Source organism: Chelon labrosus (assembly GCF_963514085.1).
Source record: "Chelon labrosus genome assembly, chromosome: 24".
Taxonomy (NCBI): Eukaryota; Metazoa; Chordata; class Actinopteri; order Mugiliformes; family Mugilidae; genus Chelon; species Chelon labrosus.
The window spans coordinates 975,922-1,002,381 of record NC_140357.1 but is presented as its reverse complement, the minus strand read 5'-3'; the positions used below and the strand labels follow the sequence as shown (position 1 = coordinate 1,002,381).

At 41.5% G+C, this 26,460-nt stretch overlaps 1 protein-coding gene across 2 annotated transcripts in view; it reads right to left on the bottom strand.

The window, feature by feature from the left end:
• Positions 1–8,579: 8,579 nt before the first annotated feature.
• Positions 8,580–26,460, bottom strand: part of nlgn4xa (neuroligin 4 X-linked a) — an 83,211-nt gene continuing 65,330 nt past the window's right edge. The window contains exons 4-6 of one of the 2 annotated variants that reach the window (XM_084574006.1): positions 24,219–24,404; positions 19,587–20,376; positions 8,580–9,891 (exon numbers count right to left, since the gene is read on the bottom strand). In XM_084574006.1, the coding sequence (XP_084430132.1) occupies positions 8,997–9,891; positions 19,587–20,376; positions 24,219–24,404 (1,871 nt within the window). In that variant the 3' untranslated portion in view covers positions 8,580–8,996. Of the gene's footprint in view, positions 9,892–19,586; positions 20,389–24,218; positions 24,405–26,460 lie in introns of both variants that reach the window. The other variant, XM_084574005.1, reaches the window with a different exon arrangement.

Here is a 26,460-nt window from a genome sequence, read left to right as displayed (position 1 = left end):
GACTGTGCGAAGTTGCTGGATATTGGCAGGAACTGGAACGTCGTATACGCCGATCCAGAGCATCCGAAACATGCTCAATGGGTGACATGTCCGGTGAGTATGCTGGCCATGCAAGAACTGGGATGTTTTCAGCTTCCAGGAATCGTGTACAGATCCTTGCAACACGGGGCCGTGCATTATCACGCTGCAACATGAGGCGATGGTCGTGGATGAATGGCACAACAATGGGCCTCAGGATCTCGTCATGGTATCTCTGTGCATTCACAATGCCATCAATAAAATGCACGCTCCCTCAACACTTGCGACATCTGTGGCATTGTGCTGTGTGATAAAACTGAACATTTCAGAGTGGCCTTTTATTGTGGCCAGCCTAAGGCACACCTGTGCAATAATCATGCTGTCTAATCAGCATCTTGATATGCCACACCTGTGAGGTGGGATGGATTATCTCGGCAAAGGAGAAGTGCTCACTATCACAGATTTACACAGATAATTTTTTTTTTCTAGGACAGTTTCTTTCATTTTAGGTAGTTAATATAATGCCGATGCATGTCCTAGTGTCAAATTTTCTGATAAGTTTTGTTTTAGTTAGTTATTTTATGCTATAGAAACATGATGTGATCTCATGATGACCGGTCAATAAAGCACTCCCATGGGAACGTGAGAAATGTAAAAATAAAAAAAATTAAATAAAATTTAAAAAATAAGTACAGTGTATAATCCAACATTTCCTTGTAACTGGTGAAGGTAGAGTCTGGCGGAAGTGTGGTCGGGTCATTGATATCGCGGCTCCAAACTCCCGTATCCCCGGGAAAATAGCGTCAGTTTGGCCAATGCAAGGAAGCAGAGACACGTTGTCCATATTTGTACAGTCTACAGCTGTAACCAACCGACTCTCACTTCACAGACGTCTATTACAAACATGGCACTTTTCATGTTATTTGGACAACCACTGGTATGGAGCAAGCTTAATTCAGTCGGGCTCTCTTAGGATTATTTGGCTTTTGTGGGCCATCTTGCAAAGCCGGTAATGAGCTGGCTCTGGTAACTCTTTGTGTTTATCGTTGCTATAAGCATGTTCATATGAAATATTCATGATGTGATTGTTAATTAAATCCAATGCTGCATAATTCATGAATGAAGCTCTTACTGTAACATGAGATGCCAATAGCTGTGGGTATGTATTGTATATGTTGTGTTCCTCTAAGCTCCATTTGGACTGAATTGACATATGAGAACAACAAAATCTGGTTTATAGAAATTTTTTTTTAATATTTGTGATTGTTAATTAAATCCAATGCTGCATAATTCATGAATGAAGCTCTTACTATAACATGAGATGCCAATAACTGTGGGTATGTATTGTATATGTTGTGTTCCTCTAAGCTCCATTTGGACTGAACTGACATATGAGAACAACAAAATTTGGTTTATAGAATTTTTTATTTTTTTTTTAATATTTGTGATTGTTAATTAAATCCAATGCTGCATAATTCATGAATGAAGCTCTTACTACAACATGAGATGCCAATAACTGTGGGTATGTATTGTATATGTTGTGTTCCTCTAAGCTACATTTGGACTGAATTAACATATGAGAACAACAAAATTTGATTTATAGAATTTGTTTTTGAATATTTGTGATTGTTAATTCAATCCAATGCTGCATAATTCATGAATGAAGCTCTTACTATAACATGAGATGCCAATAACTGTGGGTATGTATTGTATATGTTGTGTTCCTCTGAGCTCCATTTGGACTGAATTAACATATGAAAACAACAAAATTTGATTTATCGAAAATTTTGTAAAAATTTTTTGGACTTATCGTTAATCAAATGATTGACTGTAAAGATTTTTTAATTGATTGGTGGCCGTTTGATATTTGTGTGGTGATGTTCGTGCAGGCCAGCTGCCTCCCCCAGATGCCCCCCATCAGACAACACAGTTCCACCTAGGATTACTAAGGTCCCGCCGGCTACCACGTTACACACAGATGAAGCCCTTAATGGAACGGAAGTCCAATTTTAGAGCAGCAGACTGCAAACAACATTTCTCTTTCCCTTTTAAGTACAGCTGAGTGGAAAGTAGGTAGGTCAGGCTTCATGTACCTTTAGAAAAAAAAATAAATCCTATTTACACCTGTCTTCAAAATGAACACATTAAGTAATCTTCCCAGAACTGTAACATTATCTTAGTGCTAACATAAATTATGTTTTACAGTCATCTGGCTGGCCAGTAGTGTTACCATGGAGATGGTAGAGGTGGTAGAGGTGTTTTTTTGAGATAAACTATGAGTAATCTGCCTATGCTTTGTGGCTGATGGGTGCTATCTACGTGACGTATACTGTAAATAACCGTATAAACAATACAGTGAGTGTAGGAGGAAATGTGGGATCAACGGGGGCTCGGAGCTCATTTTTAGTCCCGGACCCCCTACTACGTTAATCCGGCCCTGTATAAATGATTACATATTTACAAATCTCTGGATACGGCAAATAACCTGCTATCGTGAGGCTTTATGGAAGAAGAAATCGTAATATCCCAGAGACTTACGGTATTAAAAAGGAGCCACGCGAACAAACGCTTGATTCATTAATACCGCACAGCCAATTTTAGAAATTGTGTGGAGGCGCATGCCGTGGCAGGGGATTTTGAATCCCACGATCCTTTGAAGCCACCACCTCCAAGTCACTCATTTACATGGACGACAAGAAGCCCTGTAGAAAATTCCGCAGGTGCCGCACTCTGGAACTGATGAGAAAACTATTAGGAAGGCCGACTGTGAGTCGAGGACAATATTTTCCAAAGCAAAAGATGCTGCGAGGGATTTCTCCAGGCCATTGCTGATACCTTGGTTCCTCGCCACTTAACTGCATATATATTGACTCTGAAGATTTCATATTCATCTATTAAGGCGCCAGCTACCCAGGGAGGGAAATGCAATCAACTGGCTTTGCTGCCGAGGTATTTACCTGCATTTTAATTCATGTTCGGGGAGGGGGGGGGGGACACAGTAGAGGTTTTCACTGCGGCTGGTCACGGTGGGGTTTTGTGCAGCGTTCGCAGCAACCACAAACGCCTCACCTTTCTTTTCCCGTCCCCCCCGAACCAAACGCACACACATAATCTTCATCTCTGCCCAGTCCTATTTGGTGCACTACCTCGTCACCGTGGCGATCGATACGCCTCGGTAATGGCTGCCTGGAGAGCAGCTTGCTTGAATGACAGTTCTGGGACCGCGGTTGAGTGATGGAGCGCTGTTGCTAGCTTAATTAACTTCCAGTCGAGTCTCCAGTATTCGCATTCGACACCGCGGCTACCCTCTACCGCGCTTCACCCGGCATCACTCCTCCTCTCCACCGGCACCTCCAACCCATTAGCCTAAGCATAAACAATGTGCCAATTAAAAGGCTGCCTGCACGTCGACGCTGCTTTGTTTGCACACAAAATAAATATTCACGTGGTCCATAAGGCTTGTTTGCTTTATCATATGTCACGGATCAAACAATTTCGCTAATGAAAGAAAGTTCTCTTATGTAAATCATTTTCACACATCAGCCTTTACTCATTGGGAACTTTACAAGTGTCAGCGGCGACCGAATGGAGACATCCATTCCACATCAGCGAATGCAGATTACTATTAAAGATTTCAATTTTCCCCCTGTCACTTCGGTTTTAAGTCAAGGGCTAATTTGCTTGCCTCGTTGCAAAGAGGATCGATAGATTGAACGGCCTAGAACGAAGGTGAGGCAGTGGCAGGGGATGGGAAGGGTGATTTCGAGACAGTTTTACCGAGTACAGGATGCCGGAGATGAGGGGATTGCGGGTGTCAGGGGAGGACTTGTAGCAGTGGCAGGAGCACTCTTTGCTATTCAGCTCAGAAGTGCATCTTGTTTTCCCTTACAGGGCGCAACAGCAATTCACAAAAGGCCCGAAACAGTCGGAGAATACAGCTTAGCTGGCAGAGCCCGGACTGTTTGCAGATGCAGTTCAGTGTTTCAAAAGTTTCCAGCGGCTAGATTGCCACTATTGATCGAGTCTAACTCAATAAGCACAATACGGCTGCATCACACCGCGGAGTGAATATACAGGGCCTATTCTGAAAATGAGGGTTCTCATTGGATCATTGTGTTCTAGGGAAGAAACATAAAATTGGACAATAAATCAAAAATGGCTACGGGTAAATTACATCTAATTTACACTAAGACTGTTTCACCCTGAGTGAGATCCCACACATGGCATTATACTGTGTACCATAAATCTTATCAAACAATATAGCTGGTTTGATCATACACAGACCGTTTCAGTTCTAGCACACTATATATTGCTAACGTCTAATTTCAATACAAATACAATACAATTTGTCTCAAGGTGCTTTACAATATCCAGTCTGAAACTTGGCCTGAAACCCCCAGAGCAAGTCTGAAGGCGACGGTGGCAAGGAAAAACTCCCTTTTAACAGGAAGAAACCTTGAGCAGAACCCAGCTCACATGGAGGCACCCATCTGCCTAAGGCCAGCCGGGTAGAGACAAAAAAAGAGGGCAGAGAACAACAGGAAAATGAGATAAGAGACACATGAAAGTTAACATGCTATACAGTAATAGCAAAGAATTGTAGTAGACTTTTCTACAGTAGACATGACTAGTAGTAGATAAGAAGTTAGAGGACAAGAGCTCGGCGCCAGAGAAAAGAAAGTGGAGGACAGGAGCTTGGTGCGAGGGTAGAGAGTAGAGGACGTGTGCTCAATGCAGCGTCCCCCAACAGCCTAGGCCTATAGCAGCATAACTAAGGGATGGTTTAGTCCAGCCCGAACTATAAGCTTGATCAAACAGGAAAGTCTTAAGCCTGACCTTAAAAGTAGAGAGGGTGTCTGCCTCCCGAACCCAAACTGGGAGCTGGTTCCACAGGAGAGGAGCCTGATAGCTGAAGGCTCTACCTCCAATTCTACTTTTTGAAATTCTAGGAACCACAAGTAGGCCTGCACTTTCAGATTGAAGTGATCTGTTGGGATGTTATGGTACAATGAGTTCTTTAAGATATGATGGAGCTAGGTCTTTAAGGACCTTGTATGTAAGGACGAGGATTTTAAATTCTGTTCTAGATTTTAAAGGGAGCCAGTGAAGAGAAGCTAAAACTGGAGTAATATGATCTCTCTTCTAAGTCCCGTCAATGCTCTTGCCGTGACATTTTTAAAGATTTGGAGGTGAAAAATGTGACAATATCAATTCATAGTGGCCAACAAAAATAAGTGAACACCAGTCAAACGAGCATTGACAATAAACTCAACAACAAATTCAAATTCAGCAGCACCAGTGTTTCCTCAACCATATAGGGACATTACCTGTCCTATGGAACAGGTGTGTAGCCTACATTGTTATTTTATTAAACAAACTAAATACCCTTAAGTTATTTACCTTATTTACACGAGGGCATGTCATTTCTTTCTCTACACGACCACGCGGTTACAATTCTCCTCCTCGTGACGCTCGTGGCGGAGTTCCCCCCCCCCCCCATGCGCGGACACACAGGCACGTTGAGACGTTGACATGCGCGCGCAAACACAGGTGAGCGCACTCCCACCAATAGTCTGATAAAATATGTACGTAGGCACGTCAACCCTCTGAAAATGAACGTAGAATGAAGTGAGAAAAAACATGTCCCGATGTTTAGTTCAGCGTGCAGTTCAAATAATTGTTCAGTTGTTATATTGAGTGTAGTTGTGAAAAAACACACACGAAAACCTTAAGCGTTTGTGCCGGCCCATCGGCATCATTAACCCCGCCCCCTACCCAAACCCCACCCCCTCTCCCAAGCCCCGCCTCTTCAAAGACGCATACCTGGGGCACTAATTACATCAACTACACGATCATATCACACTTGCCACAATGCAGCTCTCACTTTCTCTCCATTTTCAGTAGAGATACTGTTTTAAATCAACAATTAATAGCCGTTACTTCTACTGTGACACTTTTGTTAAGGTAGTGTAAGAGAAGCCTGAATTATTGGAGGCCATTCAGCAGCCATTAAATTGTAAGCAGACTAACATCTAGAGGAGATGGCGGCTTATATTGCTTTTCTTCGAATCAAAAACCAAGTGGATACATAACGTGGTGCCGTTTCTTTTTATGGGCTGGTTGAACCTGGTAGTTTCTTATTTAACCGCTGGTCCATTCATATATAATTACTCAATTATGGGTTATCCCGGAATTATAGTCCTTAGCAGTAATGTGAGATAATTATGGGTTTAGGATGGCGTAATCTAAGAGGTCACGTGTTAAAAAGGAATCCCAGCGTGTTCCTATCTTACAACTTTTATTAGCTACAGTGTGATTATCACCACACTTCCATGTGCTCCTTATGCGCACACAGATTAAATGCATTGCAATTCAGAGTAGATGGTAATAAAGAGGAGTGTTTGGATCAATAATAAAAATAACGTTAAGCTTATGCTGAGGGAAAATATATGTGAAACAGTATTTGTACATACATTTTGAACAGGGGCGTAGCACCAAATTCTGGGCCCTGTGCACTCTTAATGTCAGTGGGCCCCTATCCATGCCAGTGCACGAAGCACGTGAGCAAAAAAAAAATAAATAAAAATGGGGCATTTATTTATAAATAAACAAGCATAAATATGGTTTTAAGCTAAAATCAGATCAGATTATATTGACTGACGTGCTTCCCCTCATTCTGCCTTATCTCTTTTTCTTTCTGCTCTTTCTTTTTCTGGTACCCCGATTTGTGTTTTTTGGACGGCATGATGACAGCTAGCCTCCAAGTCATTCAATCTGGGCTCACTGACGTGCTTGTCGTCGGCCGCTGTCTATGGGCGGACTAAACCATTTTGCGACTCCAAGAGGGGGCCCCCAGAATGTCCAACATGTTGGGAGGGCTGTGAGACAAAGTTCATTCTCACAGTTGATGTTTTCAACATATTTGAAATACATTATGACACCAATTAATTGGGGGGCCCAATTCATTAAAAAAATAAATAAATAAATAAAAAAATCAGGATTTTCATGGGCCCTCTCCCCACTCGGGCCCTGGGTAGTCAGGTCCTCTTTTCCCCCCTTTACCACGCCCATGATTTTGAATTTAGTTAACAATCTCACATTTTTGCAATCAATACCTCTGTATGGTCTTATTCCATTTTGGTGGATTTACATTAGAATCCAACCCAAAAGGAGAGAGTTGATTGCTGTAAGATATTTCATGTGAAACTGAATTTGACGCAGCAGAGTTTAACTGACCATAGCTTCACAATGATCTAAAGGAAGGCAAAGTAGAACTGACTGGAAATAATTTGCAAATGTGTTAACAGTATGTCCATTAAAAAGACAACAGAGAGCGGAAAAGCGCCGAGTATGAAGCCATAATAAAAACTGACATTTTAAATGGATTATTCTATTAACTGTATTGCCAAAGTGATATGCACTGACATCGAATCACATTTGTACACACAACACACCAATTAAAGCTCCCGCGTTTCTTTTTTTCTCTTTTTTTTTTTTTTAGAAAATACTGTGGTATTTTATTAAAAAATGTTGCAGAAAAAGTTTATACAGGTGTCCAGCCAGAAATATGTCTATTATCACTTAAGGCAAAACCGCAAACAAATAAGACAAACTAAGGACTTTAAAACTCTACATTAAAACCCTTGTTATCTTGACTGGTTTAGGGACCAAATGGCAAGAATATATATTTTATAGAATTTACAAATGTAGCTTAAAATCTTCTAGATGTACTTCCATTTTTTTTAATAGGATGCAAAACGGAAAAAGAGTTAATGGTTACTTGTGTTGTAATTTTATAATAATTAATATCATTAATATTTACACTCATTCACTTGCTTTTGTAACCCAAAATATCACAAGCCTGGCACAATACTTTACATATTGCTAGCATATGACAATTTGAAATATCTAACATATATTTCTTTACAAACATATCCAACTAATATTAATACAAAAAAATTCACTGCCTTTTTTTTTATTATTTCTAAATAATACATTGCTGGTCACATTGTAAGCTCAGGCAGTGCTGAGATTGCAAGACAGAAAAAGCCCACAAAGAAAACTATCGGGAAGCATAACAGGATGACAGCAGCTGATGGGATCCAGATAGTCCTCATTCTCAGACAGGAGACGTGTCTGAAAACGCAGAGTAAAGCTCTTCCTGGACATGCAGTGTCTGAAGAGTGGACACGAAGCGATGCACGAGACAGTATGCGGTGGCCTGCGGACGCACGGTGCGCACTTCTCCGAGGACGGGGGGGTTTGCATTTTGGTCTTTTTGTGGGAAAACGGATGAAACGCGGGTTTGTCGTCGGCAAAAAGAATGAAGGGCCGGATATATTTACACACACCTTAACGGAAAGCACGCGCTGAACAAAAAAAATCTCAGCGGAACAAAAAAAAATACAGTAATAGAAGAAGCTCTTTTAGTGTCATTTTTCTTTTTTTTTTAAAACTTGTTAAATTTTCACGCACAATTATATACTTTTTTTTTTTTTATAAAGTTTTCATAAATACATTTCAGGCTGGGGTGTAGAATTCTGTGCCCAAGTCAGGTGTTGGATGAATGAAGGATCATGAGAAGATGAACTTCCATTGTTGCTTTTCAACAACTGTTAAATATCTTCCTATTGTGTATTTAGACACAAAAGCCTCCACAAAGACTTCTTTGTCCAACAGAGAAGCTGTTCACTTTGTAACAATACTGTCAAACAGTCATCCACTGGTTGTCTTTTCTTTTGGTAAATCTCCTCGAAATCCTTCCACAAAGCTTTGTTCCAAAAAGAGTTATTACTATAGTAACATTCACTTTTATGAGAGTTTATGATCAATTTATACTGTATATACTTTTCAAGAAGGCATGGTAGCAAAATAACATCTGCTGGAGTCTGTGCTTCACACAGTTAATCACTTATATTTGCCTTTGTCTAGGTAGTGGCAGATCCGGGGGAATCTGGCGCCATCCTGTCCCAGGTAAGCTATACCCGGGTCGTGGAGTGGCCGTGGGGTAAGTTGGTACTGTTCTGGCTGCCACCAAAAGTATTGAAGTTGTGCAGAGGCTGCATGCCAGCCAGTGAGTTGGGGATCATGGTGATTGTGCTGGGCGTCATCAGGGGTATGTCGTCGGGCGACCGGCGTAAGGTAAGAGTGTAGTCGGGAGGGCAGGTGAGCCGCAGCGTGTCGTGCGTCTGCAGCGCCTCGCACTCGTGGTGGTGCTCGTGCTCCAGCTGCTGCTGCTTCATCTGCAGCGACATCAGCTCCTCGCTCTGCAGGTGGGCCACGTCGTTGGCGGTGGATGGCGCGTTGGCCGGGGCGGAGTTGCGCTGCGGGGTGGGGACGCGTCGGTTCGACTCGTGCCGCCGCTTGTCCTTCTTGTAGTATAAGGCAGCGAAGGCGAGGATGTTCAGGAAGAGCAGCGACGCTCCCACGGCGATGGTGACGCTGAGCTCCGTAGAGTAGTCCCGCTTGGTCTCAATCACTACAGACGACTCGTCGGTTAAGTCGCCGCTCTTACGCTGGTCGGTGGTCTGTTTGGTGTTGGCAGGTGGGACCCCTGGGTGACGCGTGGTGGACGGCCAGCTGTTTTTACCCGGGAATCGTTTGGTGTAAGGGTAGGGAGTGGTGTCCTGCGGTGGTATCTTGGTGGTGGTGGACACATATTGAAAAAACTCATTTATGTTGTGAAGGTGCGGAACTAGCTCCAGCCAGAATGCGACCTTGGTAGCTCGGTAGTGGTCTCGGACTCGAGGTTTGAGGCCAATGTGAAGGTAGAGCTGGTCCTTGGGGTTGTACTTGGTCCAAGCTACCTCCTCAAACCGGTTGGGCTTTGTGTGGATGAATTTTGTATCCTGTGGAACTGGTTGGTTTGGATCCCTGATGGAAGAAAATAGAAAAGAGAGAAGAAAAAGTTTTAAGAAAATAACAGGAAGCATGCTAAATATTGTATTCCCATTCATCACCATTTAAACCATAATGCCTACATTAAGAAGTAGTTTTTTCTTTATGTGACACTGTAAATTGCCTTTTCCTTCAAATCATTTTAGCACAATTCAACAATGTAACTGTCCATTAAGTTCACTTAGCACTAATTTGTGACACTTCCAGATGAGCCATTACTCAAAAACGTCAAAGCCTTTCATCTGTTCTTCTGCTCCGTCTGCTCAAAGCTAATGTGTTTCGGGGTGACTCAGGATTTGAACGCATGGGCTGACAAAAATGTTCTGTGCCCTTTATACGCCAATAACACATTACCAGGTTCACATTTTCTTAATATTCAGTGTTACTCTGTATGCTGCTTGTAGTTTGGAAAACCGTTGGTGACTTTGTGGCAGCGATTTCATTAACTTTGGAGGGGGGAGACAGCAACCTTGGAGCTGACACACTGGAGTGTCTGCATGTCTGAGTGTGGGTTTGATCGGTATATCTCAGTACTCAATAGGAAGGACTTATCTTGAAATATGCAATAAATCTAGGTGGTTGGGTGCCACCGAAGAACACTAATGTACTCGAAATGGCATTGCGCGTGCTTGCACATGTGTATGACTGGAAATATCCTGCGTGATTACACAGATGTTCAGATACAGATGCACTTTGTGAATGAAAAAACATTCAGAGAAGCATGAAAGACGAAGATGTTTCTATGATATGACAAGTTGTTTCTATGACAAGAGATCTTGACAAGCACTCATATACCATAAAGTGGTGAGAGAACTGATCTTAAACCCAGTGAATGTTTGTCAGAAAGGTCTCTCAGTTTCCTTATTATTTTATTTTTTTTCATTCTGTCCTGTTATATAAAATGTCTAGCCCACAGTGATCTCAAGCAGTGGATACAATTCTACGCAATGCATCTCAACTTTCATACGGTCCAGGAACCACCTGCAGCCTGTAACCGTCAACTGGGAGTGTGTAGAGGTGGTTCAGACCTATAAGTACCTAGGTCTACAGCTGGATCACAAACTGAACTGGTCGGCTAACCTACAAAAAAAAGGTCAGAGCCGTCTCTATTTCCCCAGGAGGCTAAGGTTGTTTAATATCTGCCGGAAGCAGCTGGACATGTTCCACCAGACTATCGTTGCCAGTGCCCTCTTCTTCGCGGTGGTGTGCTGGGGGAGGCAGCACTAAGAAGAAGGGCATTTCGTGGCTGGACAAACTGATACAGAAGGCAAGCTCTGTGGTAGGGGCAGAGCTGGAGTCCCTGACATCGGTGGAAGATGCAAGGACCTTGAGCAAAATCCGGACCATTATGGTCCAGCACCCTCTACACAACATTCATATGTGATGTCCATCTTGTGACAATTCAATGTTCTGCTGGGAAACTTTTGGACATGGCATTCATGTGGATGTTACTTAGACATGTACCACCCACCGAGACCAGATCAGGCACCCCCACCCCATAGCAATGGCACCAGCAGGATGCAGCCCCTCCAAAGTCCATAGATCCCAAACTGATCAAGTGTATGTGGCAAGCACAAGCCCTATCCACAGAGGCCCCTCCCCTCCCTCAACTTATAGGACCCAAAGGCAGCCAACAAACAACATTCTGTTGCCTGACACCATAGGATGCCCTCAGAAGGCCCATGTCCATTATCTGATGAGTCACAACGGTTTGGAGGCACAAGGGAGACCTACACAGTGTTAGGCATTGGCTGAAAAAACCTTCTCCCTAAAAGTCTTAGCTTTTAATTGTAACCCTTGGGTGCATGGTATATACATTATGGTAGTCTCTAAATGTGGTTCATGTTGGACTTCAGAACTTCCATGAGGTGGATTATCTGTTTTAGTTGTCTTAATTATCACAGAAACCCAGTTGTAATTAATTTGTACATTCAGAATACACTGCGAACAGGAGATAGCAACACATAGCTTGGCCTATTTTCCACACTGAAAACAAACTGTCTTGTCTCAAACTATGGCACACACCATCAGCCTCAGACAATTTCACAGTTGCAGACAGAAGCATTCATTTTTAAATGGCTCTTGCTGTTACAGTGCTTCACATAGCAATGTGAAATCAGATCCAATGCATTTCCTAGTAGTGCAATGCAAAGAAGGACAAGGCATTTTTTTTAACTGATCACTTAATCCAGATGTGACGTTTGCTTATAGGGCCTGTTGTGTGTAAGCTAACTAAACCGATCATATGTCTCTCTTTTGAACTGTGCACTTCATCACGCTCAACAATGAAATGTAGCCGTGAGTGTTTAGTCAAAACCTCCTTTGTAATTAAGAGAAATCCTATCTTGTAATTATGTGACACTAATTCATAATTATTAGATAACTCTGGCATTTTTTTTTCTCTTTTGCGATTGTAGTCCTTCTCCAAATTTCCATCAATTTGATTAACAGCTAGAACGCTTATCACACAAGTGAAGAGGTTACAAGTACAGTAATTAAGTGTACAATTACTTTCAGTCTTTTAAACTGTGCATCTAGCAGTGACAACGTTTCATAGGAAGCAAATGTAGAAGCTTTGAGAGGGTTTGCGTGGCAGGCTGGCACTCCGTATCAACACAAAAGGCGAGCCACGTATCAGGGAACACTGTGAGCCAAACCATTGGCTCTTTTTTTGGGATAATCATTCAGAGGGCAGAACTGCTGCATCCCTCATCGAGTCAGAGAAATCAGCTGAGTAAAGACTCCTGCAGTTTCATAGTGTCGACTGCTGAACTCTACAGAGTCTATTTGGCTGGTGTTGTTAGTTGGAAAGGATCTTAACCAGGCATAAAACGGGAGCTCGTCCAAGCAGTAGAGGTCTTTTGGGAGACAAAGCTGACCCAAGAGTTCTGAAACAAAGTAATCACAGTTTTTGGAAGGTTGTTCCGCCGATTTCGCAGAGCAAAGGAGGGGAGGAGAGGGAAATAAATCTGCAAACACAACAACAGACATCCACACACATCCCATCTGCTTGAGCCTCCTTGTAAGAGGTTTTTTTTTATTTCGCCTGTTTTCAAATTACTTCATTGGATTTGTTGCTGGCTTTGTTCTACAAGTCTACAACTGTGTGCCAATGCTCCATCTTTTCCATGTACTTTTATACTGTTCCCATTCCATAATATAATATGAAAATAACAGAATATGTATTATACATTGAACAATTTTAAGTAGCAACCTTTTGCTTTCATGACACCTTTGCACACTCTTGACATTCTCTCAGTCAGCTTCCTGAGGTAGTCACCTGGAATGGTTTTTCAACTATCTTGAAGGAGTTCGAAGTGGTATTGAGTACTGGAGGTGTGTTTGGGATCATTGTCCTGTTGAAAAACCAATCATGGTCCCACTGAGTGGAGACCAGATGGGAAGCCATGTCGCTGCAGAGTGCTGTGGTAGCCAGAGAGCTGTGGTAGTTAAAGGGGAATTACCGTTTTTTTACAACCTGGACCTTATTTCTGGCATAAAATACAATCGTTTACTCATCTATATAAATTTGGTGTCATTTGGAGTCGTTCGGAAGATATTTAGATCCAGCTGAGCGCCATGTATATCCATATAGTGGGAGTGACTGGGGCACCGAAATGCAGCCTCTAAATAACGCATTATCTGCCGTGGAACTAGTTCATTTCACCAATATTTTGTTATGATACACTAGTGCTATTCCCCGTTGAGTCCGGAGTTACCTGTCATCATCATCTGGGGTCTGTAGATTGACCTACTAACTTCTGACCTGGATGATGTCATCTCTGAGCGCCGTGCGCACCAGTGACGGTCGACTTGTTTACCTGTAATGTGCTACTACTATTTTTTTGCAACATGGCTGAATATTTTTCCAATTCTCAACAGGGAATAGCACTAGCATAGCGAAATGAACGGGTTTCGCGGCAGATAATGCGTTATTTAGAGGCTGCGTTTCGGTGCCCCAGTCACTCCCACTATATGGATATACGCTGGATCTAAAATATCTTCTGAACGACTCCAAATGACACCAAGGTTATATGGGTGAATAAACGATCGTATTTTATGGCAGAAATAAGGTTCAGGTTGTAAAAAACGGTAATTCCCCTTTAAGTTTGCCTTGAATTTTGACTACATAACCAACAGTGTGTTTTGCGGCCGAAACCATTCTCTTCCTTTTGTTGTCTTTTCTCTGTAGAGACCTCTTTACAGCAATTGGCCCACAAAGGACTGATTTGTGCAGTGCACCTTGAACATGTTAAGATGTTTCTGCAACTAGATGTCTGTGAAGCATTTATGAGGGCTCTAATCTGAGGTGATGTTTGTGGTTTCTGAGTCGGGTAAATCTAATGAACTTGAACAGAGGTAAGTCTTGGTCGTACTTTCCATGGGCGGCCCTAATGAGAGCCAGTTTCATCATAGCATGCAATGGTTTTTGTGACGTCACTTGAGGATTGATTGACTGACCTTCATGTCTTAAAGTATCGATGGACTCATTTCTCTTAGCTAAGTAATTCTTGTCGAACAGCAGTTGAATAGGACTACGCACTGTAGAGGACGTTGTACCAACCTTACCTCTGCACAACACAATTGATGGTGTCAAACACATAGAGAAGGCAAGGAGTGCCACAAATTCACTCTTGACAAGACACACCTGTTAATTGAAAACCATTCCAAGTCACTACCTCATGAAGCTTACAACATTTTGTCGCTAAACACCACAGGACACTCTCAGAAGACCCATGTCCAGTTCTGATGAGTCATAACTGTTTTGGACGCACAAGGGAGACCTACACAGTATTAAGATGGTGGCTATAATGCTACGCCTCGTTGTTGTATTTGATCTCATACATAGCACAAACCAACCATAAATAAATATGTGACCCCTGATCTCTGATTTTCATGACTACATTCACAGATTAAATACTTTAATTAATCCATCATACTCTAATAGTGTATTTAGGTAATACGGATTCAGAAAGAGTAGTTGTAAAGGGTAGGCTCCACCTGTGCCAGGGGCTAACTGGTCCTCACATTAAAACATTTGGACACAGTGACACTGCTAAGTCTGCCCTCCAACTGGTGGCCACATATGGAACCTTATGGAACATAAGGCATTGCTAACATGTGGTAGAGTCTCATTTAAGGAAAGGCATCCCAGCCAACCAACATATGCTGGAACAATATGCCACTCCTCTGCCATAGAATCGGCTGAGGGAAAAGAAAAAAGAAAAAGAAGACAATGCTTGAGGCCATCAACGCTCAGTGAACTGCAAAATGCACGTTTTGCTTGCATATGTTCCCATCAAGCATGCAGTCTGTTGATAATAACAGTCATTCTTGCCACAGGTTGAATTGCTAAATCTGCACCCCTCTCAGTCTGGCAGGTGAAGGAAACTACTGAAAATTCCCAGTCGCAGTGTGTCACCAGAGCGAATCAACAGATGCTTTTATGTACTTGGAAGAGCTGCAGTGTATTCTGTGTTAATGTCGCCTGCGCTGTGTAATAACTGCTTTGAATGTCTATGAACAAAGCGATGCACTTTTTCCATCTTTTTTTTGTTCACACGCTTTATATCACAACTTCTTTTCATTTTTAAGCAGTAGTTCAGTCAACAGACAAGAGAACTATACTGAAGGACCGTCACAAACATTTTGTCTGATCAATAATTCAAAGAATTTAAATGTATTAAATTTACAATAAGAGAGAAAATTAATATTAATACACACATTTATTATTGATAAGTGATGAAAAACCATTCATCACAAACCATTCATCAAAACTGAACTAATTGTGAAGTTAGTTTAAAGAAGGCGTGTCTGCTCTTTTGGCTCGGCTCCCTTTGAAGAGTTGACTCTTACGGCTCCCAAATGGCTCTTCATTTAGTTTCACTGGGAGGCTTCTATTTTATCCTACTTTAGTGATTAACCCTAACCCTGCCTACATGGATTCTCAGCAGAGCTGAGCAGGATGATGATCTCCGACGAGAGTCGGCTCTTCTCGTTCACAAAAGATGCGGCTCGTTCGCGAATGACACATAAAGAATACTCCTATTTTTAGTATACAGAGAGAATGGTAAGAAAAGGGTGGCATGTGGCAGGTTTAATCATCAGTAAAGGAGTGACTTTACTTCTGGGATATAAGGTCTAGTAACTTCTCATCCTGGCCTCAACTATTCTCACTTGAGACTAATTTTTTTCTGAATAGGCTCTCGCATAGTGGCTCATCGCAGCTCATCAGCAGCCACACAGAAAGCTGCACCGGAAGGTGAATAAGCTGCAAGTAACCAATCATGGGGCAGGGCCCGTCTCCTACTTTGTTAAGTCCTAAATGTAAGTCTGTCAACATTTTATGGTAACTATAAATTAAATTGATGGCCGCAATTTGATGAACACGAATCCTAAGCCGGTGTAAAATGAAGCGCTTCCTAAAATTACCAAATTATTATTAGCAGAAACAAATGTCAAAGTAACTCAGTTATTCCTTAAGTAGATCACATCAATACCCATGCTCATTTGGGACACTGAAAAGAGGAAACTGAATCATGAGCGTCTTGAGCTCAATGAGGATTCTTAGTCGGTGTTTTTCCATCCATATTACACACCTTATCAGTTATCCTTGTTCTATTTCTATTTCTTGTACATTTGTACATATGCAAATATTGTATTATTATTATTTTTATTGCTAATACTAATGGATTTTATTTATTTTATGTCTCACCCCTTTTTGTCTTTTTACTAGTGGTAAGTTGTTGTTTTTTTTTGGAAGCCAACAGCTTTTGGAACTATACATTAGGTTGCAGGACAGCTCAGGATGTGCAATGAAAGCGGGAGATGAGAATGACTGAGAAGAAGGAATAAACTGCCTTTGAGAAACGCTTGCGCCACAAACAAAGAGAGATGATGGTCGGTGCTGAAGAGTAATCACAGAAGCTGTTGGGCCTGTAAGGAGAGGAGTAAATCGACGAATTGAACGAGAGGAAATAAAAGAAATGTGTGCTCTGAAACAAGGTCGGGACAAGGTTGTCGCCAGCAACAAGACAGAAATGATGCCAGAAACAATCTGGCATTCACAAATGCTCATTCAGATCAGCCAACAGGACAGCAAGAGTGAGAAGGAGTGGAGGCTATGTTGGTTCTCTGCATGAAAAGCTGGCCAAAAGGTGTTTAAGAAAACAAAAAAAAACTATAGATTTTGACAATACCTTCGGAATGCAAGGTTCTGTATCTGTATGTATAAATGATAACGGCAATATCAGGGAAATGGGATGAGAAGGAGCCCCCTATTTTAGAGAAATGACTGCAAATGATGTTCGTACATCTTAACCGTCCGATGCTTTTGGGCGGGAAAAGTCTCAAAACATCAATCCGTCATGATTCATGGAGAGACTTTCCCGGCGATAAATCCGCTCTCCGTCAGTGCTTTATTGTAAGCACACTGAAAAATGCAGCGAGAGAAATAAAAAAGGCTCTTCCTAAAATGCCTTAAAGGCAACCAATCTCACACTGATCAGGCACCGACTGGATGGGAGCCAAATAGAAAGCGGGGGAGTGAATGTCACAGCCTATGAAGCCGATCAAGACTTTATTTATTCACCTTTAAGTGAAATTTCGGTATGACTGGGCTGCAAACACCCTGATACCTAATCTCAAGGTGTATGAACCAAAAACGTGATCCAAACATAAACAGCAGGCAAATCCTTTCATCTAATCCAACCTTGCTGCAGGCCCGCGGGAGGATTTGACTTGTTTTATTAACCTCCATTTGATCCCTTTGCCTCACAAGCTAATCATAAAAAATCTAATCACAGCAAACACTTCTGTTGATACACCACCCCGAATATATCTTTCTGTATCAGACGCTTACTTGTATATTAAAGGTAAAGTGAATGGCAATAACGAGCTAAAACAAATACCCCAAGGCAGTTTCATTGTCTTTTTTTTTTTTTTTCTTTTCTTTACAGGCTTGACAAACTGTGCCGCTGACATTACCACTGAAAGCATCTTTATAATTTATTCTGGGAATAATGTGTGACAATGTACCATAAATGTAGAAAAAAGAATCCGGATCTGACATGTGTGAACTATGTATGTTCTCGACAATGTGGGTTTAATTTGGGTCTGATTTCTTCCTACGTGCCAAAGACTTGCACGTTTGGCTGCTTGCTAGTTCTAAATTGACCTTGCAGTCCAAACTACAAGCACAGTGTTGCTAGTGTGGAGTCAGTAGCATAGTGATGTGTCATTCGCGAACGAGCTGACTTTTGTGTTATTTGCACTCCTTCAGGAGATAATTAGATCAGCGTGTGTCCATTCAGCGGGAGTGACTGGGGCATTGAGACGCAGCCTCTAAGTATCACATTATCTCCTGCGAAACTCGTTCATTTCGCCAATATTTTGTTACGACACGCTATTGCTATTCCCCGTTGAGTCTGGAGTTACCTGTTATCATCATCCGGAGTCTGTAGATTGACCTACAGACCCTGGATGATGTCTTCTGACCTGGACGATGTCATCTCTGAGCGGCACGCGCACCCACGATGGTTGGCTCGTTTACCTGTAATTTGCTACTCGACGGGGAATACCACTAGCGTAACATAACAAAATATTGGCGAAATGAACGAGTTTCGCGGCTGCGTCTCGATGCCCAAGTCACTCCCGCTAAATTGATATACACTAATCTAATTATCTCCTGAAGGAGTGCAAACGACACAAAAGTTATATATAGGTGAGTAAACGATTGTATTTTATGCTAGAAATAAGGTCCAGATTGTAAAAAACAGTAGTTCCCCTTTAAGAACCATTTCGGCTCCCTTAGAAGAGCCGAGCCAAAAGAGCCGATTCTTTGAAAAGAGCCTGATTTCCCATTACTACTGAAACAGCTGTCTGAAACCACATTTCATCATGACTTCAGATTTAACTTTAAATGATTATTGATCAATGATTATGTACGGATACAAGATAGAATTATGATACGCGTAGGACTGAACATTTCCTTCCTCGACCATGCCTCGATGCTAATGATACCATCTGGATTATGAATGAGAATCTCTTGATTTTTCCTCCAAATGTCAACTGAATGTCAAGAACAACGGGGAAAACAAAACCTAATTCATCCAAGTTCTCATGTTTCTGTCCACTTCTATTATGCAAATATTGGAAGTTGGTTTAAATATGTCCAGATATGTACTATACAACAGGTTTATGAACCTATAGTATTTCAATTATTTCCAGTTCTTAATGTTGTTCCTCCGCTATCTTTATTGTTGATACTTATGCTTGTGAAATATGGTTTCGCCCTTTGTCTTTTGTTTTCTGTGATGGTTTCATTTTATGGTTATTTATTTCCTCAGTTTTAGGAGGAGTGTTGCAATTTCTGTGATTTTATGGATGAATAAAATGGCCCTTGAACCAACTGTCTCAAATACCAAAGACACAAAACCTCAACGAGTCAAAGTCTGAAATTTGATTTGATTTTTATGCAGCTAATGAAAGTTTACTTTCAACAGATTCTTTCTCTGTATATTTTTGATGACTCTCAGAGGAAAGTGTGTGATTTTTATAAGCAAAAAGAAGAAGTTACCTCATGTACCCAACTAATGCATCCTTATATGAGTAATGCCATAAAGGTTAAAGGCTTAAATACAAAGTTAAGTACCAAGGAAAAGAGCACTTACCCTGTTTTAGCGAAGTTAGTCCAGTAGGTCATGACTACAGCGCTCAGCATCACGTCATTCTTGGAGAAATTGCAATTGAAGAGATCTGTGGGACCAATCATAGGGATTCCAAAAACATACGGTACTTCGTCGCCATGGGCCGAGTCAGCCCAGCTAGGCTTCATGTCGCTCTGACAGTGGTGATAGAACGCGTAGAAATAGGTGGGTGAGCCATACTGAGCGTGGAGGTCAGCTGTGGCCACAGCTGGCGCCACCCACTGGTGGTCGGTGAACAGAGCCACCAGCGTCTTGCGCCGGGTCTCCGGGTTCTCCTTGTCGGCCCAGTCGGTGTACATGAATTTGATGGTCTCGCGCAGCGTGTCCTTGCCCTCCGGGTAGCCATAGAGGTGGTCCACGAAGTCTGACACGGCAAAGTCAAAATCATTGGCGGACACGCCGTCCTCGCTGTCCACAATGCCGTCCACGAACTTAAATCCCTCACCCTGATTGACCCCCAGCATGATGTCGTAGTTCAGGAACTCTCCTTGCTCCATGAGAATCTGGGGGTCGTCCGGGATCACGTCACCATCGATCACAGGCCCGAAGGCGATGTGGTACTTTGCGGGCGTGATGTACTGCTCAATCAGCTCCTTGTAGTTCTTCTTCTGCAGACACTCCACCAGGTCGATGGTGTCCAACATGTTGCATCCCACCTTCTCGGCAAGGGCTCGCGTGTACTTGGCAGGCTGGTAGTTGACCGCCCAGCTGGACAGTGCAGTGCCACTCTGGATGATGGCTTTCTGGAACAGATCTGAAATGGGAGCTGGTATTAGTGAACACACACCGAAAGTGTACGCAAACTATACGACGAGTTTTATTTTAATTACAAGTTAAGATATTTAATGTGCTAAAGCCAACTCCTTAATTAGCAATCAAGCCTGGAAAATAATGTTGGCACTGTCATTTTCCCCCTGGTGACTGACTGAGGCTCTTGTGTTATGACTAAGCAGCTGTTTGAAAAATGTAACTGTCTGTTAAATGCGATGACAAGAGTTCAAAATGAAAATAATTTAGGATGCCGCGTGACAAACAATCTAGAATAGATGTATTTGTATAGATGTATTTGATGAAATGAACATATAAGCGATAAGAAAACATTTTTTAAACGCTGAAGCAGTTTGCTTCTGCTCCTTCAACGCTGGCACCATCAGCTACTTAAAAGGGGTTCACTGCCAAAGCTGATTGCAGCATACACCAATCTGGCATAACATAACGACCACCTTCCTAACATTGTGTAGGTCTCCCTTGTGCCTCCAAAACGGTTCTGAATCATCAGAGAATGAACGTGGGCCTTCTGAGGGTGTAATGTGGTGTCTGGCAACAGAATGTTGTTAGTCGGGGCCTTTGGGTTCTATGGGTTAAGGGAAGGGGACTCTGTGGATCAGGTTTGTTCCAGTGCATCCCACGGATACTTGATCAGTTTGGGATCTAGGGAATTTGGAGCTCAGGTCAACACCTTGAGCTGTTCATCCCCTAAGCCCTGCATCCTGCTGGGGAAGGCTGCTGCCATCAAGGAGTGTCATTGCTATGGGTTGGGGGTGCCTGGTCTGGTCTAGGTGGGTGGTACATGTCTAAGTAAAATCCACACAAATGCCAGGTCCAAAAGTTTCCCAGCAGCAATTTGCATTGTCACAAGATGGTCAATGTTATTTACTTCTCCTGTCAGTGGTTTTAAATGTTGTGGGTGATCGGTGTATGCATTTGCTTTAAGATGCATCTATTCTGTATCACATACAGGAAGTGAAATTGGTATCAGTAGCAGCTTTAAGCGAATTGCAGCAAATAAATGCTGCTGTACATAAAACAGTATTAATGTGGGCACGTTCGCCATATAACAAAAACATCTTCGTGGTGTGATTAAGGCCGGTTCAGATACAATACATCAGACCAGCGCATTCCCACTGATAAATAATTCACTCTACAAATATCATTGAGAGAATCTCAGTTAAAAGAATGAGAATTCCAGGAAGCACTCCCTCTCCATTCCGCATAAACCCACTGCAAGGCAAATAAAAGGATTATCCTGAATACTGACTTTATGTCTTTGTGTCCCTAATGAATGAATGACAAAGCACAACATACACTATATTTGTTGTTTGTATCAACGGCACCTTAGGCTGTTTCCGCATCCCGGAATATGGTTAGAACAGCCTCATTGACTGCCAATCAGGAAGTAGGCCACGAAACCCAAGGAACTCTTGGAGTTGTGTGTATTTTTCAGAGGGTTCTATTTATACTCGTGCAAATTTCGGTGACTCAACCGGGACGAGTTGAAAAGTATGTTTCGAGCACAGAGCAGACGTTTCCCAGAAGGCCTGGTTAGCAGCGTATAAGCCTTTACTGCTGCCGCTGCAAGTCAGATATGAAGTATCTCAACTCAGGTTAACATTAGGTGAAGGTAAAAAATGGCTAAATGGTTTTATGAGCTTGTACAGTACTGCTGCTGTTCCTATGGCAGCTTTACAGTACAATATTCCTAGAGTGTCAATGCAGCCTCTATTGGTGACCTTTTACTGCATGTGTAAAAAGAACCAATGACTTCAAAACTACAAGAGAAGAGCAAATAAAGGCTAATGCAAACTTTCTTTCTGACTGCCTGTAAAGACAAGCAAATGGATTTGTGCCTGCTACACAAAAATGCAAATTTTGTGAAAATGGTGAACTGTGAAAAGCCTGCATTTGACCCAAAAACGGAGGGAAGTTGTCTGGGAACTGAGTACTTGAGATCAATCATAGGCTTCTTTTGGGGGATGGGTCACACAATTACCTTCACCACTTAAGTTGCATAAAAACAAATCATTTCTGAACGCTAAGGGGGTCTGACAGACACACAACACAACTTAATCTTAAGCTTAAGCTTATCTCTTTAAATGTCCATTTATAATGCGTGCAAATAAAGATGGAAATACAATATAATAATGTAGAATCTGTTCTAAATCATTCCTTCCTCTCCAATGCAGCTGGCCACAACCAAATATGATGCCAAGTAAGCTGATGAAATGCAACAAAGCACGCTATCTGAATAACTAATGCTGCATAAATAATTTAGCGCATGTCATTCAGTGACCCGCAGATCTCTCTGTATAATTTAAAGCCTATCCTATTCAAAACTGCAAGAAGAAGTGCATAAAGCACTGATTAGAATTAAAGATCGAAATGCATTCTTTTTTCGTTAAGGTACTTTAGTTCATGTTGCTTCTGAGGTGGTGTTATCTTTTTTTGGCTTCTCGTCTCGTCTGCGTTTGTGATTTTGGCCAAATCAAATAGTTACAACTTTGTATTATGAGGTAAAAATGATTGCTTTTCTTTTTTCCCACAAAAACGATTAAAATAAGTATAAGTTCACATTTGTTGCATACAACTACTGGGCTGAGCAGTGCTGTGATATGTGAATCCAGGTATTCACTCTAGTGCGGGGGTGTCAAACATAAGGCCCATGGCACAAAAACGGCCCGCCAGAGAGTCCAATGAGGCCATTAACTGCAGTTTATCAATAAAATTGGCACCTAATCCTAATATGTCCACTAAGGGTCACAATTTTTAAGGTATATAAAATATACAAGAGTATATATAAAAATATGCAAAGTTTGTATAAAAGATATATGAAAAGTATACATAAAAAGGTATACAAGTATATATATATATATGAAGATATGTGGTGATATGTATAATATTGTGTACAATAATCAGTTTAAAGTCAGTATATTAGTATATATATATGACACTATAGTAGATATATAATACCAAGATATTTTATTATAATTATAGGTTATTAAACGATATTAAATATATACTACTATATGAAAATATAAGGATATACAGCAGCAGCATGTAGTACCAGAGCAACCACAGGCCAGTTGCGTTATCATAAGCAGTTGCGCTAGAAGATGGCATCAGTGTGCTGACATTGCACTTACTTTTCTTTAAAATTTTTTAGTTGCGCATAATTTTTTTTGTAAAAGCATAGTTCATTACATGTAAACATTTTCGTAATGTACCTCTTTGCACTAAAACAATGGGAAAAATATGGAGCTGTTGTTACTTATAGGTCATTGTGTTAATATGTTACGGGCCACTCGAGATCAAATGGATGGATGTGGCACCCGTGACCTAAAATGAGTTTAACCCCCTGCTCTAGTCGCAAGAGCCCTAAGTAATGACACATGAAAAGAGCCTTTGCTTATAGGTGAGACTAGTTGTTCAAAGTGTCAAAATACCCATAAGAATGATTTATCATTGAAAACTTAATTAATATTAAGTTTAACACTTTTCAATTCAAACCAATAGCAATCTGTAGTCCACCCATCAGAAATATCTTGCAAAATATATGTTTTATCACAGTTTCTCTAATACATCTGCAAGAGATTCGCCTTTCGGCTGTGAATTTCTTCTTTGCAAGTTGAACACAAATGACTAAATATGTGAGTCAGGTCAGACTCAAGCTTCCCTTTCCGCTGGACTGTGATGTGAAGTCCACGCTACATCAAAGTGTGATCGCAGATGGACATATATGGCAGGAATGACAAAATGATTAAAAGAGCTTTGCGTGCAAGCGCATTTTGCTGTGGCTGTGCACGCACAGAGAACACATACCTTCTGAGTAATGCGAGAGGGTGAGCAGGCTGACGCACGATGCTCCGGCGCCAGAACCAAAAATGGTCACTCTCTTTGGGTCTCCTTTGAAGGCCTGGATGTTTTCTTTGATCCACCTGAGAGCCTGAATTTGATCCAGCAGGCCGTAGTTGCCTTTGGCTGCCTGGTCTCCCGTGCTTAAAAACCCTGAATGGATGAAAATACACCAGAGAAAGAAAAAAAAAAAGGCATTTTACTTCTGAAGAGTGTTTGGCCTTGATTTAGGGTTGGGTCAGGGTTCGACATATATATCAGTCCATTTTTTTTTCTGTTTTCTCAAGGTCTAAAATCTCCTTAACACGTGTTCTTTAAAGGGGAACTACTGTTTTTTTACAACCTGGACCTTATTTCTGATCGTTTACTCACCCATATAACTTTAGTGTCATTTCTTGTAATTCGGACGATATTTAGATCCGCATGAAACCTGTTTTAGGTCAGTTAGGAGTACTAAAATTATTTCTATTTGCTAAATGCCACAATAATGAGAGAGAGAATTTCTTAGAGAATTTTTTATTACTTTCTTCAAAGTCAGAAGTTTACATACATTTCCTTAGTATTTCCTTAGTATATAGTCTGATTTAACTTCAGACAGTGAAGAAAAAAGGTTTATGTGTCTTAACACAGTGTATGTAAACATCTGGTTTCAACTGTATATCTATATAGTGGGAGTGACTGGGGCACCGAAACGCAGCCTCTAAATAGCGCATTATCTGCTGCGAAACTCGCTCATTTTACCAATGAAATAGTTGCTCAGAGATGACATCATCCAGGTCAGAAGACATCATCCGGATGATGATGACAGGTAACTCCAGACTCAAAGGATAATAGCACTAGCATATGATAGCAAAATATTGGTGAAATGAACGAGTTTCGCGGCAGATAATGCGTAATTTAGAGGCTGCATTTCGGTGCCCCAGTCACTCCCACTATATGGATATACGTGGATCTAAATATCTCCCGATTGACTACAAATGACACAGAAGTTATATGGGTGAGTAAACGATTGTATTTTATGACAGAAATAAGGTCCAGGTTGTAAAAAACAGTAGTTCCCATTTCTTTAAGTTAGAGGTCTGTAATGTGGATTAAACCCCAGCTGAAATTAGCCTAAATAAATACAGAAATGGCCAGATGAGTTGGATAAAACGAAAAAAATACAATGTGTGAGGCATTTTTTAAAAACTTGGTCTTTTGGAAAATCCAACAGAGTGGTCGGAGTTCTGAGAGACCAACTTTCTTGTCTATTCATCCGAACAAGCCGTAAATTCACAATTTATGCAATTTAGCCTATGAAACAGAAGAATGGATTATTAAATTCACTCTTAACCCTTGTAAATCCATGCAAATCAATCAATGAGTCATAAAATCCATTAAATTAAACAGCTCATGAGGAAAAAACAAAAAGACAGTCGCCTTTACTTAAGGAGAGAGCATTAGTGCACCCAAAATTTCAATACTGGGGTTTCAAACCTTCAGCTGAGGTTTAGCAAATACTCTTTGGAGTTTTAAACATAGCACAGAGACATGGCAGAAAAAAAAGAGGAAAAAAAACTACTTAACAGTCAGAGGAACAATTTAACGGTTCAGAGGAACAAGTTGCTCAGACAGTTGTCACAACCAATGTGAAAATATAGTCAGATGCTTTGCTTGTGTGCCCATTGGACTTTGGCATGCTTGCACACATTTTACACAGATTACATCAGTGGAACCCAAAATTTGAGCCAACTTCTGGACATCGGAGCTTAGTCCCTAAACTGGCAACATTGGCTGATAACGGTTCGTAATGTCCACTCCACACTTATGGACTCAAATGTTGGAGATCCATCGAGATTCATAGCATGGCATGCAGGAGTAGTTTAGGAATAACTCCAACCTGGCTTCCCTAGATCCCAAACGGATCAAGTATCTGTGGGATGCACTGGAACAAGCCTGAGCCACAGAGGCCCCTCCCCACAACCCATAGGACCCCAAGTCCTGCACAACGCATTCCACAGGACACCCTCAGAAGGCCCATGTCCATTCTCTGATAAGTCAGAACTGTTTTGGAGGCTTGTTGCTTACACAAAGGTTGTATTAAAGTGCAGAGACAATGTAAACATGCTTGCAAATTATAGGTTCTTCAAAGGCACAAAATGTTCCATTACATTTGTTCATCACAATAAATATGCAAATATATTCTGTCCTTCTTCTCATCCTATAGCCT